This window comes from Dreissena polymorpha, chromosome 4, assembly GCF_020536995.1.
Source record: "Dreissena polymorpha isolate Duluth1 chromosome 4, UMN_Dpol_1.0, whole genome shotgun sequence".
Lineage (NCBI taxonomy): Eukaryota > Metazoa > Mollusca > Bivalvia > Myida > Dreissenidae > Dreissena > Dreissena polymorpha.
The window spans coordinates 136,467,835-136,487,610 of record NC_068358.1 but is presented as its reverse complement, the minus strand read 5'-3'; the positions used below and the strand labels follow the sequence as shown (position 1 = coordinate 136,487,610).

The window sequence follows — 19,776 nt, the reverse complement described above, 5'->3', positions numbered from 1 at the left end:
TGCCAATAAAAACGCTTTTAAATTATTTCGATCGTAACATAACACATAAGCGACGTGTATTTTTGTCGCAGAATGATTTTCATCCATTTTTTTTGGGAAAATCCATCTAATAAGCCGTTATTTGTTCATATCCGTACTTTCCATTCATATCCGCGGATATGAGTCATATACGTATTTTAGTCATACCCGTCTGTATCCAATCAATTTAACGACACTAGAAAGCGCTGCTGACGTAGTTGGGACCGGTTTTCCTTTGTATAATATTAGAGTGCTTTTAATTGATAGATAACTGCGAACAGTCTGCTTTTCAAATCGAAAGTTACAGAAGGTGGAAATACCAATGGAAATTAAGCTCGACATCTTTTAAATGTACCATAATACGAATATGCCAATTTCCCACGATGTAATGCAAAAAATGAGTTTTTAAATATAATTTCTTCTTGCCCATACCACCCACGCAAGCTGGTATTAATTTATTCACTTATTTTTGTGTAAGTATCTATTTGCTTGAAAATTAACGAATTGTTAAAGTGACTCTCTCACTGTTTTTCGTATTTTTTTTTTGCAAATCGCCCATTAATGAATTTGCTTACAACAACGTTTTGTGTTTTCATCATTTATAATAAAAAACCGAAACAGTAAACAATGTGCCTGCCCTGGGGTTTGAACCAAAAAGCGCTACCAATTTCGTATGATTTTGAATACAGAGGGCACTTAAAAGCTTAGTCGGTCCTATTCCTACAAATATGAGGTCGATTTACATCGTTATCGGTAGATTAAGCCTAATTATTTGGACTAAGTCCTTGCTTAATTATATACCCCTTCGAAGAAGAGGGGGTATATTGTTTTGCTCATGTCGGTCCGTCCACCAGATGGTTTCCGGATAATAACTCAAGAACGCTTAGGCCTAGGATCATGAAACTTCATAGGTACATTGATCATGACTGGTAGATGGCCTCTTATTGATTTTCAGGTCACTAGGTCAAAGGTCAAGGTCACAGTGACTCTAAATAGTAAAATGGTTTCCGGATGATAACTCAAGAATGCTTACGCCTAGTATGAAACTTCATAGGAACATTGATCATGACTGGCAGATGACCCCTATTGATTTTTAGGTAACTAGGTCAAAGGTCAAGGTCAAAGTGACTCGAAACAGTAAAATAGTTTCCAGATGATAACTCAAGAATGCTTACGCCTAGGATCATGAAACTTCATAGGTACATTGATCATGACTAGCAGATAACCCCTATTGATTTTCACGTCACTAGGTCAAAGGTCACAGTGACAAAAAACGTATTCACACAATGGCTGCGACTACAACTGACGGCCCTTATGGGGGGCATGCATGTTTTACAAACAGCAATTGTTTTCAATTAAGAGCTATATTAGTGTTCTGATTTGAATTATTATCAATAAAGCAACACACATATGTAGCATTTTATTAATCAGGACTTCTATTTTTCTTGTATGAATACAACATACCTTCTTTATTGAATATATTACTATTTTCTATTGTCATTTTACCCAACTGTGAAAAAGTTCTTTTAATGCACACTTACTAATATTTGTATAGATCTACTTGTTCAGAGATTTTTTTCTTTTTGACATACATTTCATTTTATGTGTCTTTTTCTTCTCATTCATTTGTATACATGGATAAATAAATTGTGTTTAGTTATGAATATAAATGTGTTATTTTACTATTTTAAATGTAATGAATACATCCTGTTATTAGCAACATAGTAACATTTTTACAATTTTGCAGGTCTTCTTCCCGTTATTTAATGGTCCGTTATTAAAATCAGCGTAAACGTTAGGATTGGGTTGCTCAAAATAGCGCTGGCTTTTAATGGTCATGAATACAATGTTTCATGATATTGACTGGATTTTTTCTAACAATTGAACTGTTTAAACACAATACTGTTATTTTTTTAAGAACAATGATATAAATGTAGAGATTTATTGTCTTATAAAGGTAAGAGCACAAAGTATGCAAGTCAATTTGTGGAAGTTTTTAGTTGTGAGCGTTAGCTCACGACTAATGTAGAGGCAATTTTGCAAGTCAGTCTGCTTTAGCTACGCTAGGAGCGGTAACTGTAAATCACTATGCTAGTAACGATAACCACTGCCTGTTTATATTTCACTGGTACACTGCAACTTTATGTAAACAATAGGTTTAAGAGCTTGTGTGATGATATTGGCCATTCTAGTGTTTATAACAGCTTGTGCGACGACATTGGCCAGTTTAAACTATATCATATAACACAACATGTACATGATTATATTCTTTAGCAAGGCAACCAAAATTCTAAAGATGGTTGCCAGTGCAGCAACCAATTGTGAAAAAAGAGACATTCTGTTGTTATTTTTTATGCCTCCCTTTGAAGAAGAGGGGGTATATTGCTTTGCACATGTCGGTCTGTCGGTCCGTCCACCAGGTGGTTTCCGGTTGATAACTCAAGAACGCTTGGGCCTAGGATCATGAAACTTCATAGGTACATTGATCATGAATCACAGATGACCCCTTTTGATTTTGAGGTCACTAGGTCAAAGGTCAAGGTCACGGTGACCCAAAATAGTAAAATGGTTTCCGGATGATTACTCAAGAACGCTTATGCCTAGGATCATGTTACTTAATATGTAGATTGATCATGACTTGCAGTTGACCCCTATTGATTTTCAGGTCACTATAACAAAGGTCAAGGTCATGGTGACCTGAAATAGTAAAATGGTTTCCGAATGATAATTCAAGAATGCTAATTGCTACGATCATGAAACTACATAGGTTCATTGATCATGACTCGCAGATGACCCCTATTGATTTTGAGGTCACTAGGTCAAAGGTCAAGGTCATGGTGACCTGAAATAGTAAAATGGTTTCCGGATGATAACTCAAGAACGCTTATGCCTAGGATCATGAAACTTCATAGGTACATTGATCATGACTCGCAGATGACCCCTATTGATTTTGAGGTCACTAGGTCAAAGGTCAAGTTCACAGTGACCCGAAATAGTAAAATGGTTTCCGGATGATAACTGAAGAACGCTTATTCCTAGGATCATGAAACTTAATAGGTAGATTGATCATGACTCTCAGATGACCCCTATTGATTTTCAGGTCACTAGGTCAAAGGTCAAGGTCATGGTGACCCGAAATAGTAAAATGGTTTCCGGATGATAACTCAAGAACGCTTATGGCTAAGATCATGAAACTTCATAGGTACATTGATCATGACTGGCAGATGACCCCTATTGAATTTCAGGTCACTAGATCAAAGGTTAAGTTCACAGTGACAAAAAACATATTCACACAATGGCTGTCACTACAACGGAGAGCCCATATGGGGGGCATGCATGTTTTACAATTAGTCCTTGTTCTAAGTTATCTCTATAACATAAATATGAGAATAATGAGTGCACACACATCTTGACCTGTGCTTTCAGACACACTCTTTATAAATTTGAATGGGTTGTGTTCATTTCAAACTTGCGATATAAAAAGCTAAAACATAAAAATTTTGAAAACTGGGTTGCCTCTAAGATTATGCAATAGGGAAAAACTTCAGTGCTTTGATTTTCTTAACAGACATCTGTGTGCAGAATGGCCGAGTACACAGACAGCTTCACCTCAACGATGATGTCCCAGATTGACGATGAGTTGATGTGTGGTGTATGCCTGGAGCTTTACGACACTCCGACCATTCTGCCTTGTGGTCACAACTTCTGCAAGCAATGCATCGAAGGGATCATTCGGAATGTCAGCTACACCTTCTTGACTCTAGGAGCTCCCACTGCCTTCAAATGTCCTGTCTGTAAGGCACGTGTTAACTATGATGATGTCAGATCCTTGCCAACTAATAGGTAAGTAAACACAAATTTTGTTTTCAACTTGTGGAAATGTTATCACATCCCAAAGATTCAACATTTCTTTTTTGCTTATGTACCAGTATTATTATTAGCTCACCTGAGTGCTCATGGTGAGCTTTTGTGATCGCCTTTTGTCGGTCTTCTGTTGTGAGGGGTCAACATTTGCCTTGTTAACTCTCTAGAGGCCACATTAATTGTCCAATCTTCATGAAATTTGGTCAGAAGATTGGTCTCAATGATATATTGGATGAGTTTGAAAATGGTTATGTTGGCTTGAAAAACATGGCTGCCAAGGGGCGGGGCATTTTTCCTTAAATGGCTATATATGGCTATAGTAAAATCTTGTTAACATTCTAGAGGCCACATTTATTGTCTGATCTTCATGAAACTTGGTCAGAATATTTATCCCAATAATATCTTGGTCAAGTTCGAAAATGATGCCGGTTGGTTGAAAAACATGGCCAACATGGGACAGGGCATTTTTCCTTATATGGCTATAGTAAAACCTTGTTAACACTCTAGAGGCCACATTTATTTTCCCATCTTCATGAAACTTGCTCAGAAGATTTGTCCCAATGATATCTTGGATGAGTTCAAAAAAGGTAACCTTTGCTTGAAAAACATGGCTGCCAAGGGGCGGGGCATTTTTCCTTATATGGCTATATATGGCTATAGTAAAATCTTGTTAACACTCTAGAGGCCACACTTATTGTCCAATCTTCCTGAAACTTACTCAGAAGATCCATCCCAATAATATCTTAGACGAGTTTGAAAATGATGCCGTTTGGTTATAAAACAATTAACATGGCCACCAGGGGACGGGGCATTTTTCCTTATATGGCTTTAGTAAAACCTTGTTAACACACTAGAGACCACATTTATTTTCCGATCTTCATGAAACTTGGTCAGAAGATTCCTCTTATTGGTATCTTGGATGAGTTCGAAAATGATAAAGTTTGCTTGAAAAACATGGCTGCCAGGGAGCGGGGCATTTTTCCTTATATGGCTATAGTAAAATCTTGTTAACACTCTAGAGGCCACATTTATAGTCCGATCTTCATGAAACTCAGTCAGAAGATTTATCCCAATAATATCTTGGACGAGTTCAAAAATGATGCCGGTTGGTTGAAAAACATGGCCACCACAGGGGCGGGGCATTTTTCCTAATAAGGCTGTAGTAAAACCTTGTAAAAACTCTAGAGGTCACATTTATTTTCCGATCATCATGAGACTTGGTCAGAAGATTTGTCCCAATGATATCTTGGATGAGTTCGGAAATGGTTTTGGTTGCTTTAAAAACATGGCCACCAGGGGCGGGGCATTTTTCCTTCTATGGCTATAGTAAAACCTTGTTAACACTCTCCAGGCCATATTCATTGTCCAATCTTCATGAAATTTGGTCAGAAGATTGGTCTCAATTATATCTTGGATGAGTTCGAAAATAAGTATGTTTGCTTGAAAAACATAGCTTCCAAGGGGCGGGGCATTTTTCCTTATATGGCTATAGTAAAATCTTGTTAACACTCTAGAGGCCACATTTACTGTCCGATCTTCATGAAACGTGGATAGAAGATTAATCCCAATAATATCTTGGACGAGTTCAAAAATGATGCCCGTTGGTTAAAAAACATGGCTGCCAGGGGGTGGGGCATTTTTCCTTATATGGCTATAGTAAAACCTTGTTAACACTCTAAAGGCCACATTTATTTTCCGATCTTCATGAAACATGGTCAGAAGATGATCCAATAATATCTTGTTATCTCAGGTAAGCGACTTTGGGCCTTTCAGGTCCTTTTGTTTACAGTATGTCTTATATATGACATATATTAATTTATGCTGAGGTTGAAAGATTCTGTGAATAAATTGTTGTAGCCAAATAAATTTTTCTTTTGCCAGGTATAAAATTGTGTTGACAAATGTCAGCCTAGTATGATCCTTGTTTTCTTACCGGTATTTGTCTTGTCTATGAAACAAAAGTACTAGTTAATTACCTTATCACATAAAACCCAAGCTATTTTATTGCTTAGATCCCTGGAGAGCATTGTGAGATTGTACAAGAGCAGTCAGCCAGTTGACATCTTTGACAAGTCCTGGCACACAGATATGAACATTTCTTCCTCTCACTGCTCAGAACACAACCGTCCCATGGACCAATACTGCGCAGCCTGTGCCCTCGCAATCTGTGGCACATGTGCACAACTGAAACACAGCGGGCACCACATTCAGAAAATTTCAGATGTCACAGCGTTATTACAGGTACAACGTAGTGCATTATGCTTAAAATATTTAACACTTTGCATGCTCGGAAATTTGTCGTCTGCTAAAATGTCTTCTGCTGACTTTGTAAAATTAGCATTTTCTTAGATTTTTTTCAAAGAATACTATCATAATAGCAAACAGTTTGGATCCTGATGAGACGCCACGTTCTGTGGCGTTTCATCTGGATCCAAACTTTTTGCAAAGGTCTTCAAAATTCGGTTCCAGCACTGAAAGAGTTAATATTATAATCAATTGAGCACTTTTTGTTATTGAGTAATGAAAGCAACATTGTTATGATGAAGCGACATTGTAACAACTAAAGTGACATCCTTTAAAATGTATAGGATCATTACAGCATCTTAACATATTATAGCTCTTAATAAGCGATATTTTCAAAAGTGCACAGTAGCTAACAGTTGAGACTCTGTGAATAGGTAATTTAAAAGGATTCTATTTAGTAAGATTGAAATGAGATTTTTATCTTTTTTTTAGATCTATGAACAATTTAAATTGTTTGTTTTGAGTAGTGAATCAGTTAAAATCAATTATTTACTATCATTCTAAATAAATATTATTTCCAGATAAGAACAATTAGTATATGATTGAGAACATTTTTCTGCACTGAAGGACTTTGCATCTGATATCATTCAAATTTGCCTGCATTATTCAATACATAATATTATGATATTCAAGTGAATCCTAGTCTTGTCTACAAATTACAGCATGAAGCATTGGGGAGGGGGTATACTTTAAAACTTAATTGCATGTTCTTACAGGTAGAGCTCACAGACATCTTGGCAGACTTAAAAAAACAGATGCTGCCTATAAACAACCATCTTCATACTATGGAGCAGTTGCTATCGGAAACTAAGGTATATTATATCATTTAGTATTTTTAGTAACACTCTGTGGTTTGGCTAAAGCCTTGTTCACTAACAGGATGCGGCAGACTGACTGACTGCATATTTTTCTTGATTGAAAGGTTGCTGCAATAACATAAGTGAAAGGGTTCAAGCTGATGCATACTATTGTCAAAGACATTTTTGCAAATTTTATTCAAACATTTTAATTGTTATCTGAAACTGTTGTGACACTGTTCATAACTACCGTTACCCACTTTTTGTTGTTTCGATAACAGCCCTTACTGGCTGTAATATGAAAGGATGTAGTATTCTGGAATGAAATAACGGCGGCTATTATGATTATTTGCGTAATGAATTTTTTCGCAAGTTAGCAGCAGGATAGCCTTGTTTCAATGTAAAGTGTCGTTCTATATGAGTCTGTGCAGTCCAGAAAGGCTAATCTGGAATGACACTTTCGACTTTAAAAGAAATGTTTGTTTAAAGGAAGTTTCTTTAAGACAACAATTTGACTGCAAAGGCTTATACTGGGATGCGCTTTAATGTCCATGCATTTAACCCAGTTTTCCCCAAAAGAGACTTTTTTGTCATATTTTGATAGGAGAGTGAAGAGGCCGTGTTAAAGCACCTTGATAGCCAGATCGCAGCATTAATATCGGCTCTGAAGTCCCGCCGTAACGATCTCGCACAAGAATTGTCTCTGCAAAACCAGTCCTTACAGAAACCAGTCAGGACAGAAATCCAGAGATGCAGGTCTCTTAAGGAAGCCACCAATCAAATCATGAGCAAGCTTTCTATTTTAAGGAGAACAAATCCAAGTCGAAAAATTCAGGTATGGATGGGGTTCTAGTGTTGTTGTGTTTGTTTTGGCTCAATTTTTAGCTCGGCTGTTTTCCAAGCAAACCCTAAGTATTGTCATAGCCAGCTCGTCGTCCACCGGCGTCGTGCTAAAACTTTGACATTTTGCTCTAAAATCAAAGTGCTTCCACCTACAACTTTGTAACTTCATATGTGGATGCACCTTGATGAGTTCTATACGCCACACCTATTTTGGGGTCACTAGGTCAAAGGTCAAGGTCAGTGTGACCTCTTAAAAAAATTTATTCTGACAAGCTTTCATTTTATTAAAAAAATGCACCCGCAGCTGAGCGTTGGCACCCGTTATGCAGTGCTCTTGTTGGGTCTCACTATGGCCCCATTTTTCCAAACAAAAAAAGTGTATATTTTCCCAAATGATAGCCAAAAATTCCCAGTCAACATTTTCCAAAAAAAGGATCTTTTTTTCACGACAAATCACATCATACAGTTTATCTGGCTCTATTAGTTAAACCTTAGCTGTTACAATGTCAAAAACACTTATTCTCAATTTCATGGTATTTGCTCGCAAAGACAAAGCACATCTAAATTTTCTAATTTTATACAAAACTAAAAGATTTTTCCTGATTAAAAGGGCTTCCGCAATTCCAAAGTGGTGAAAATACACACTTGGTTCACTTTTTTGTAGGTACTTTGATGGGTATCGTTGGTTGAATAGAAACAAATCAAGGCTCATGAAAGCCTGAAATCTTACAACCAATGCAGTCATGTGTCTCTAGAAAACCTAACTCAAACTGAATTGTGCAGGAACTGGCCAGATGCGTTACAATACATTATTTTCAAAATTGCAAATTTAAATATATACTTATCTCAAATGAAAATTAAGTAAATGTTTTTCAATTAACACGTTTCTATTTCCTCTAGCTACTGCAGAGAACATGTGCAGAATTGAAAACAGTGGTGGGAAATGACTTCAAAGAGTTCTTTAAGTGTTATGAGAGACCAGATCCTGTAAGGCTTGGTTGGACCATAGAGACACTGGCTTTAACAAAGTGCATTAATGATATTGTGTGGAGGAAACCAGAAGGTATGGTGTTTTCTTTTCCCTTTAAACATACATATATTTCAACATGATCTCAAATCTTTTCTTGATTGTTATCTCCACGCTTTTTGAAAAGCGTGGGGATATTGTGGTTATCTCCTCTGTCTGTTCGGCCACTATTATCTCCTACAATATTAGCACCAGAACCTTGAAACTTACACACATGGTAGCTATGAGCATATGTGCGAGGGTTCATTTTGATCTGACCCCTGGGTCAAAAGTTATGGGGGTTGGGGTGGGGCCGGCTCAAAGATTTTCCTGCGACTTGAAAAAGGCTCTTAACTACTGTGTCCCTTAAGATATTGCTTTCATATTTGGTATTCATGTGTATCTGGACAAGACCTTTCCATGCGCATAAATTCTTTGACCCCTGTGACCTTGACCTTGAACTTCGGTCAGCTTTCAGGTTTCGAAATCTGCGACCACAATTCGAAAAAGTCTCATACCTACTGTGTCCCTTCAGGTATTGCTTTCATATTTGGTATGCATGTGTATCTAGACAACACCTTTCCATGCGCACACAATTTTTTGCCCCTGTGACCTTGACCTTGAACTTAGGGTCAGTTTTCAGGTTTTGATATCTGCGACTGCGATTTGAAAAATGGCTCATAACTACTGTGTCTCTTCAGATATTGCTTTCATATTTGGTATTCATGTGTATCTGGACAACACTCTATGGGCATAAAATTGTTAACCTCTGTGACCTTGACCTTGAACTTGGGGCCAGTTTTCAGGTTTTGAAATCTGCTACCGCAATTTGAAAAAGGCTCATAACTTCTGTGTCCTTTCAGACATTGATTTCATATTTGGTATGCATGTGTATCTGGACAACACCTTTCTATGCGCATGAAATGTTTGACCCCTGTGACCTTGACCTTGAACTTGAGGTCAACATTCAAGTTTCAAAATCTGCGACTGCGATTCGAAAAGGCTCACACCTGCTGTGTGCCTTCAGATATTGCTTTCATATTTGGTACGCATGTGTATCTGGAGAAGACCTTTCCATGCGCATTAAATTTTTTACCACTGTGACCTTGACCTTGAACTTAAGGTCCGCGTTTAGATTTCGAAATCTATTATGTGGTTATCTATCCAATCAGAAGAAGTGCAAGCATTTTCATCGGATGAAGGAATTTTTCAACAATGAAGCTTGTGTATTGAAAACACATATAGAGTTACACAGTAGTGGCGCAGAGATGTATTTAGTAGTCAATTGTTTGTGTTAACTCATCTGTTAAATGGTTAAGCTCATCCATCTAATGCTTATGCAAGGGATTATAAAATATAGGCCCAAAGGGACACCTGTATATGAGAGAAGAGATAGAATGCAGTCAAGCATAAAAAGCATGAGAAACTCATGGAATTGAGCCTCAAGAATCTATAAAAGGGCTGAAACTTTTAATTTGTTTAATTACACTTTTAGAATCATTACTGAAAATCTGTCAAAATGTCCAAGTGGGAAAAATGTGAGAAACAATTTAAAACAAGATGGACTTTGAACAGGCTTATCAAAGACAGGCATGAAATTCAACATTTTCATTGTTGTGTACAAGAAAGTTTCTGAGACGCTACTATTTAGTCAATCATTTAACCTCAAAACATAACTTTTCCAAAACAGAAGCAAAAAGATTGGCTATAAGAGAGCATGTTCAGCCATCTCATAAGTCATTCCAATGAGGATGGCATGTACATAATGGACATCAGTGAAGTTGATTCAGTATTAGATTTGTTAGGAGAGCAGGATGGGGTATAGATTTTCACTCATGTGTTAGGTTATTTTACATTAACTTCTTCATTACTACACCGAATTTCTTCAAATTTATACTGAACATCTCTTATGAAAATACAGTCATTCTCAACTTTGCATGGCCCCATTACCAATCCTGGGGCGCCCCTGGGACAAACATGCGGCGTGGAGATACGCGTCGGCCTCTGCCGCGCCATTTCTAGTCAATTAATCTTGCTACAAGGATACTGTTTTGCTTGATTATTACAAAGAGTGTCTAAGCTGTTTATCTTACCCATTTACTGGCATCAGTGTTTTGGACTCATCCATGTCTTTATGGTTGTTTTTCTACATCACTGGCTCTCAATTCCCATATCTAAAATCAAGCAGTATTTGTACAGCATAAATTTGAAAAATGACGCTAATTGGAAGCCAATTGAGAGTCCCCAGGATGCATCTTTTTGAATAACTGGGTTCTTCAAGTCAATCCATTAACAAACAAACCCCTGTAAAGCAATCTTCTATTTAAACTCAAGCCAACACGATTTATTTGCTCACACCTGTTTAACATAAAAATAAATCAAGTGCAGTAATGTTTCTAAATTGTCCCATAGTATTCCCACATCCCATCCTCTAGGGAGCTAAGCCCTGATGCTTTATCTTACAGTATGATCATGCTTCCAGAAATGTAGTACTATTGACGCCTTTGAAATAGCCACTTGCTGATGTGTTACAAATTTACAGTTTTTACTTCCTAGAAACTTGCCCCAACTCGGCATTCACATCAAAGACCTCTTTATGTCTGCTGACACCATTCACAGCTTGCAGTTTTTTAAGGCATAGGTTTAATTCATGTCATCCAGTTACACTGTTTTATTGGTTTTATTGGTGTTTCAAATTGAAATATCATTGCAAGGTAATGATAATGTTTTGTTTACAAACAAGTAAATGTATATAAGTGGGTTGTGTATGTAAATAAAGATAAATAAAAATGAAGAGAACATAATAAAGATAAATAAAAATAAAGAGAATATAATGAGTGGAATTTCTAATGTACATTTTGTATTTGGGTTTTTAATAATGAAACCGACAATCATATTATTTATTATTTTATATTCATTTTTATTTATATGGATTTTTTGCTGAAAATTTGAAGACCAGTGCAATATTCATTGGGACTCCTATTTTTAGCTCGACTATTATATATGAAATATATATAGTGGAGCTATCCTACTTACCCAGGCGTTGGCGTTAGCGTGCAAATGTTAAAGTATGCGTACCACCCCAAATATTTCCTATGTCCCTGGACATATTGCTTTCATATTTTGCATACTTCTTTATCAACATGACCCCAACCTTTAAACAAGAGCAGACAACTGTATCAAGCATTTTGTAAGAATTATGGTCCTATTTCCACTTAGAATATGAAAAGTATTGATAACTCTATGTTAATGTTTGCGTACCACCCCAAATATGTCCTATGTCCTTTGACATATTGCTTTCATATTTTGCATAATTCTTTACCAACATGACCCCAATCTATAAACAAGAGCAGACAACTGTATCAAGCATTTTGACAGAATTATGGCCCCTTTTATAGTTAGATAATTGAACATTTGGTTAAGTTTTGTGTTTCGGTCCATTTTACTCCTAAAGTATCATAGCTATTGCTTTTTAGACTTGAAAAACTCGCTAACTATCGTAAGGGGACTGTACAGGGCAAGCTGCATAACTCTGGTTGGCTTTTTAACGGAATTATGGTCCTTTTTTGTCTTTGTTACTTTAAATATTTAGTTAAATTTTGTGTTCAGATCCACCTTACTTCTAAAGAATCAATGCTATTGCTTTCAAACTTCAAATACTTTCTTACTATCATGATGTTACCGTACCTGGCAAGTTGAATTTGACCTTGACCTTGGAATGACCTTGACACTCGAGGTAAAATTAATAAATTTTGCTTAAATTGCCATAACTTCTTTATTTATGATCACATTTGATTCATCCTTTGACAAAACAACACTAACCTGACATACCACAATGGACTCCACCCAAAACATCCCCCACGTCCCATCCTAGAGTCCCCCCCCCCCCAAAAAAAAATAACAAACTTTTTTCTTTCTTTTTTTAATATTATCTATTAAATGACCACACACCCACATTATACCCCCCTCTCCATTATGGCTTACATTATACTGTCAAGCACTCAAATATTCGAGCGCGCTGTCCTCTGACAGCTCTTGTTTCCTTTTGGACTCCTACTTTTCCCAAGTAAGGAGTCCAAGGACTCCTGTTTTAAAATCCTAGTGAGACCCCTGTGGGTATAATATGTTGGTCAAGTTCAATAACCATCCATATTTCTTTATTAGCTCATCTATTTTTTGAAAAAAAATTATGAGCTATTGTCATCACCTTGGCGTCGGCGTTGGCGTCCGGTTAAGTTTTGCGTTTAGCTCCACTTTTCTCAAAAAGTATCAATGCTATTGCATTCAAACTTGGTACACTTACTTACTATCATGAGGGGACTGGGCAGGCAAAGTAAGATAACTCTGGCGTGCATTTTGACAGAATTATGTGCCCTTTTTATACTTAGAAAATTGAAAATTTTGGTTAAGTTTTGTGTTTAGGTCCATTTTATTCCTTAAGTATCAAAGCTATTGCTTTCATACTTGCAACACTTACTAACTATCATAAGGGGACTGTGCAGGCAAAGTTATGTAACTCTGACTGGCATTTTGACAGAATTATGTGCCCTTTTTATACTTAAAAAATTGAAAATTTGGTTAAGTTTTGTGTTTAGGTCCACTTTATTCCTACAGTATCAAAGCTATTGCTTTCATACTTGCAACACTTATTAACTATCATAAGGGGACTGTGCAGGCAAAGTTATGTAACTCTGACTGGCATTTGGACGGAATTATGGGCCCTTTATACTTAGAAAATTGAAAATTTGGTTAAGTTTTGTGTTTTGGTCCACTTTACCCCTAAAGTATTATAGATATTGCTTTCATACTAAGAACACTCGCAAACTATCATAAGGGGACAAGTTGCATAACTCTGGTTGTCATTTTTACGGAATTATGGCCCTTTTTTGACTTAGTAACTTTAAATATATGGTTAAATTTTGTGTTTCGATCAACTTTACTTCTAAAGTATCCAGGCTATTGCTTTCAAACTTCAAATACTTTCATGCTATCATGAGGTTACTGTACCTGGCAAGTTGAATTTAACCTTGACCTTTGAATGACCTTGACTCTCAAGGTCAAATTATTAAATTTTGCTAAAATTGCCATAACTTCTTTATTTATGATTAGATTTGATTGATACTTTGACAAAACTACTCTTACCTGACATACCACAATAGACTCCACCCAAACCATCCCCCGTGCCCTCCCCCCCGAATCCCCCCCCCCCCCCCCCATTTTTTTTTTTTTTTTTTTTTTTTTTTTTTTTAGGATCATCTCACAAATGACCCCCACATCCTCACACTATACCCCACCCCCCCCTCCCCCCCCCCCTCCAATTTTTTTTTGAAACGGTTAAAAAACACAAATATTTATTTTTATTATTTTATTTTTGAAATACCGTCCAACCATCACACCCAAGAATCCCACCCCCCCCCCCCCCCCTAAATTATTTTTTTTTTAAGATCATCTCACAATGACCACCCCCCCCCCCCCCCCTCACACTATACCCCCACCCCCACCCCCCCCTTCCCCAAAAAAGAATTTTTTTGCATTTTTTTCTGCATTTTTGGAAGATAATGTTATAAATGTCCACACCCCCACAATATACACCCCTCTTCACTCCACCCCTCCCTCTTTTGTGATTGAAATTGAGAGTCCCTTCACCTTTAAAAAGAAAATAGATGAGCGGTCTGCACCCGCAAGGCGGTGCTCTTGTTAAATTAAGCACTCTTGAGATATGGCCCCTGATTCGTCTAACATTTACCAGCTCCCCAAAGTAAATTACTGTAATGGTATCATTATCAAACTTTATGATATTGTTTGTGGGTATGTCTTGGCAAAGTTCAATAACCAGCCAGAAGTCTTCGATTAACAATAAATAGTGTATTAAAAAAAAACGAGGTTGCCAGGTAAAGTGCTTGACAATTTGTGTACCTTGAACTCCTAGTATTTTTAAAGACATTGCTAAGGTCCTGTGCACGTGGAAGAGCAATATTAACTGCAAACAATGTGTGTTATAGAGAACAAATTTTGTTGTTTTGCCCTACCTTAGTTAAAAACATAAGTGTTGGGAACTAAAAAGTTTCTGTACGCCCACACTTTCCATGTTTTCCACACAGATAATGAGATGGTGTGAATCTGCTTATGCATGCTTATGATTCCCTCACTTCTTTTACTGCACAAACAAGTATTATTTAAGAAAGTAAGAAATTTACTGGCAGTGTTATTCTAAATCAGAACTGATGTTTATGCAATTACAAATCGGGTGGGTGTTTTGGGTTTGTCTTTCATACATGTGTTGGCATGATGCAATATGGGAGAAGCATATTACACAACATTGAACATATAATGTAGGTAGACCTGCCATTAAGAAACTACATTGTATGTGTTAAGTGGAAATAAGAACAATTATTAAATATACCTAATTAAAATAATCATTCTGGTAATTGTCTTGAAATAAGGTGTGTGTTTTTCAAAGATCCATAAAAATAAAGTTATTATCAATAAGGTTATTTGTGAAGACATAAAATTACTATATTTTGTATGTTCATAAGCTTGATCACTAAAATTCATCTATTTTTAAACAGAATATTTGAAACTATTGGAAAAGGTAAAAAATGGATATTTGAATTAATTTTTATTAAATTAGGTTATAATGCTTCTGGGTTTAAAATCTCCATCTCATGCAATTACCAATCAGATCACGTTTAGCACTTCTGCAATATGGCCTTTAAAATATCAAGCATTTGCAAAATTAAACTTGACCAATCTGTACCCCAGAATACTTATAATCTTATCTACAAATTTGGTGACAATGTTGTGGCCAAATAATCTCTAACAATTTCTAGTAACCAGATCAACGAAAGCACATCTGAATTAAGGCTCTTGAATGGTGAAAGATTGGCATCATGCACCCTTTCACTCAAATATTTTTAACCAGGTTTTCCGAAAGAAAAAACTGGTTATTAGATTGGCGAATGCTGGCGGGCTGGCTGGCGGGCGGGCGGAACAAGCTTGTCCGGGCCATAACTATGTTGTTCATTGTCAGATTTTAAAATCATTTGGTACATTTGTTCATCATCATTGGACAGTGTGTCGCGCAAAATAATTATGTAGATATATCCAAGGTCAAGGTCGCCACGACTAAAAATAGATTGATTCAGAAACAAGGGGGGTAACTGTGATGAACAATCAGTAGCAATGCACATTTTGAGTTGTAGTTGTCTTCCTTTATCAGACTTTTTATGCCCCCGGATCGAATGATCAGGGGGCATATTGTTTTTGGCCTGTCTGTCTGTCATTCTGTCCCAAAACTTTAACCTTACAGTAAAGTTTTGCAATAACTTTTGAAATATTGAACATAGCAACTTGATATTTGGCATGCATGTGTATCTTATGGAGCTGCACATTTTGAGTGGTGAAAGGTCAAGGTCATCCTTCAGGTCAAAGGTAAAAAAAAAATCCAAGCAGCGCATTAGGGGGCATTGTGTTTCTGACAAACACATCTCTTGTTTTTTATTGAAAACCTGGTTTTGTGACAATTTTGTCCCATGTTAATCATTTCATCATAAACCTTTTTCACAAGGTATATGGTCAAAGAATTATGGCTGAGTACAATAAATAGCCAGATTGCCTGAAGCACTTCTAAATTATATTCATTGAATTATATAAAAAAATGTTCCAAATTAGTGTTGTCTGCTTCCTTAATACTCAAACTCAAGATCAAGGTAACCTTTTTAATGGGCATAATTTCCGTTAAGTTGTCAGTTTACTGCATGCAATTCAATTTACGGGTAACTTTCATATACATATCTCTGTAAATTTTACAGAGATTAATCTTAAACTTCATTATAAATTTTATTAACAATTATTATCATGGTTGCCATTTGGAATAAATTTACATTTACCCTTATATTCTTGCCATTTCAGAGTCAGTTTCAAAAGACACCAAAGAGCACACAGATTTGGAAGCTAGACTGAGATCAATCCAACACTCTGAACTCGAAAGGTCGCATAGCACCCAGGACCAACAACCATCCAAAGAGAGTGCAGGAAATGGTCTACCAATTTCACTAGTTGTGCCCCTGGAACAACATGCAGTGACCCCTTATCATGAGCAAGGAAATGAATCAACTCAAGAAACACCTGTTTCTACATCTTCATCATCTGTGGAAAATATTGTTGAACCCAGAATAGCTGTACAAGTGGACAGTAGTTCAGGATTGTCAGAACAGTCAACTGACCATACCGATCCATTAAAGGTTCCTTTTGAGTCTTGTTCAAATAGTTTTACTTCTGCTAAGGCTAGTTCTACAATTTTGCCCGATAGTGGTAATAGAAAAGAAACAATTAAAGCTGGAGTGTTTCATACACCTCAAAAGTCCCCTAACGCTGAGGCTCTTGCCAAATTTGTAGCCAGAAGAAGAACATCATCACTGTCACCATCAGTTGCCACACCTACTGTTGTACAATCTGATGAAGATGATAACAAACATCGTGACCATAAAGGTCCAGTACATGAAACTGATGTTACAACTACCAGTAGTATTCCAAAGGTTACTGTTGAAGAATCAAGACATATGAGATCAATAAGTCAAAAGCATAATAAAAATACTTCAGTAGACAGAACGAAAGAGTTAAATACTGATTTTTCCATAGAAACCAAGGACACAAGGGCAGCTCATTCACAAAGCGACAATAAACAGGTAGAATCAGTCAAAGGGATAAAACAGGCTCAATTAGAGGCTGATGACGACACTGGAGCAGACAATAAAACTCAGAAACAATTGCAAACACCTGTTAGGGGTGAGAGCTGTGATAAAAGAATTCATAGTGCATTTAGTTCAACAAGGAAGGAAGATAGCCCTGACAGTGGTGTAAATACACCGACCGGAAAAACTAAAGTAGTGCCAAAGTTTACAAAGCAGCCACTGGCTGTAAATCTTGATTTTAATTTAAGTCCAACTAATAATACATCTGTTAAAAACAAAACGGAGACATTTGTTTGAGGTTTGTAGTTTTTAGTTTAGAAGAATTAACACAATCAGAAAAGCTGTCAGTTTTAAAACAGAACAGGTTTTCAGCGTTTCTTTATGCTGTGTTTTTATATATAATTGATATAAGCCAAGAGCTGCTTTTTTACTTTTACCTTTTTTTTTTTTTTACTTTTTTAGCTCCACTTTTATATATGAAATATTTATAGTGGAGCTATCCTACTCATCCCGGCGTTGGCGTGAGCGTTCACATGTTAAAGTTTTCTTACCACCCCAAATATTTTCAATGTCCCTTGACATATTGCTTTCATATTTTGCATACTTCTTTACCAACATGACCCCAACCTAAAAACAAGAGCAGACAACTGTATCAAGCCTTTTGTAAGAATTATGGCCCTTTTTTCACTTAGAATATGCATATTATTGATAAATCCATGTTAAAGTTTGCGTACCACCTCAAATATTTTCAATGTCCCTTGACAAATTGCTTTCATATGTTGCATACTTCTTTACCAACATGACCCCAACCTATAAACAAGAGCAGACAACTGTATCAAGCATTTTGTAAGAATTATGGCCCTATTTCCATTTACAATATGCATATTACTTTAGTTACATTGCCATAACTTCTTTATTCATGATCAGATTTTATTATTACTTTGACAAAACAACACTTACCTGAATACCACAATGGATTCCATCCAAACAATACCCCACGCCCCTACCCAGAATCCCTGCCCCTCCCTCCCCCCCCCCCCCCGCCCCCCCCCAAATAAGTGTTTTTTCCGTTTTTATTTTTGAAAGATCATCTTATAAATGACCACACACCACAATATAACCCCTCTCAACCGCCCCCCACTACCCCCCCCCCCAAAAAAAATAAAATAAATAATTTGTTTTCCCTTTTTTATTTATTAACTTTATTTTTGAAGGACCGTCCAAACTTCCCACCCAAGCTTTTGCTATCAAACTTGAAATACAATCTATTTAGTTTGTTTTATGTCCTTACAAATGTTCAATAGATTGTGGAAAATATACCTGAACTAATACCTTGACCTTATTGAATAATTTGAACAATTACCCCATGATGGATTAACCCTTTCCCACTCAAAAGCAAAGTGAAAATGGCTATGTGCAATCAGCATAAAACCAGAACAGCCTGCGAGTTACTCGCAGTCTGTTCAGGTTTTATGCTGTTTGCTGCTGATCAGTATCTAAGGGTTGGAAATGAAGCCTTTAAAACTTGAATCTAGTAAGAAAGGTCTTAAATTAAATTGAACTTTTTAAGGAACTACAAATGCGTCAAAATACATATCTATGTGGTAAAGGGTTAAGTTATACTGTCAAGCACTCGAATAGTCGAGCGCGCTGTCCTCTGACAGATCTTGTTTACATGTCCTGGAAGAAGACAGTTGTAATCTATTTCATGCTGTAGAAGTTGCCCTTGAGTGGAACTGTATTGTTTTATTTGTATTATCCATGAAGGTCATGTAGGTTTTGTATAAAATATTTATAACTTCTTCACACATCATGTCATTTTAGGCAGACAACGTAATTTTATAATGCTGGGTGTATTGTAAAGTGTAACTGTAATGTTTTTATGTTATTTTCATGTTGCTGGCAGCCAAAAAAAAGATATTTTTGAAATGTTTTACAAGTTAACAAGTTTTTTTACAGACTACATGTATTGACACTTTATATCTAAACATCTTTATATTATAACGACACTTTTTACCAAGCAATAGTATTTTGTTAGGGTGCAGATTTTATAGGCACGTTTATCATAGTAATATGCAGTTGTATTACCTATGTGCTCTTGTTTGATTTTTATAAATCTATGCATTTTATGTATGTTGAATTTGAAACTACATTCTTACATCTATATTTTTCTTTTTAGTAAATAAATATTATCTGTTAAATACAGCGCACTTGTTAAAGACTTTGACACAGCTAAATTATTTCTTGTTTT

At 36.4% G+C, this 19,776-nt stretch overlaps 2 protein-coding genes across 2 annotated transcripts in view; both read left to right on the top strand.

Annotated features, from left to right (window-relative positions):
- The window catches only part of LOC127876766 (uncharacterized), a 332,105-nt gene that overhangs the window by 40,583 nt on the left and 271,746 nt on the right, over positions 1 to 19,776 (top strand). The window lies entirely within an intron of this gene.
- On the top strand, positions 329 to 17,980 carry LOC127876761 (uncharacterized). The gene is made up of 7 exons (XM_052422220.1): positions 329 to 491; positions 3,587 to 3,861; positions 5,895 to 6,123; positions 6,903 to 6,998; positions 7,588 to 7,818; positions 8,727 to 8,889; positions 16,744 to 17,980. Exons 2-7 carry the CDS (start codon positions 3,602 to 3,604, stop codon positions 17,820 to 17,822), a joined length of 2,058 nt encoding a protein of 685 aa, XP_052278180.1. The 5' UTR covers positions 329 to 491; positions 3,587 to 3,601; the 3' UTR covers positions 17,823 to 17,980.

What these genes read in the sequence shown, in the direction of transcription:
- LOC127876761 (XM_052422220.1), top strand. Translation starts at nt 3,602, where the DNA reads ATGGCCGAGTACACAGACAGCTTCACCTCAACGATGATGTCCCAGATT. An exon ending in ATGTCACAGCGTTATTACAG is followed by an intron (nt 6,124 to 6,902) that starts GTACAACGTAGT and finishes ATGTTCTTACAG; the next exon opens with GTAGAGCTCACAGACATCTT. An exon ending in ATCCAAGTCGAAAAATTCAG is followed by an intron (nt 7,819 to 8,726) that starts GTATGGATGGGG and finishes TATTTCCTCTAG; the next exon opens with CTACTGCAGAGAACATGTGC.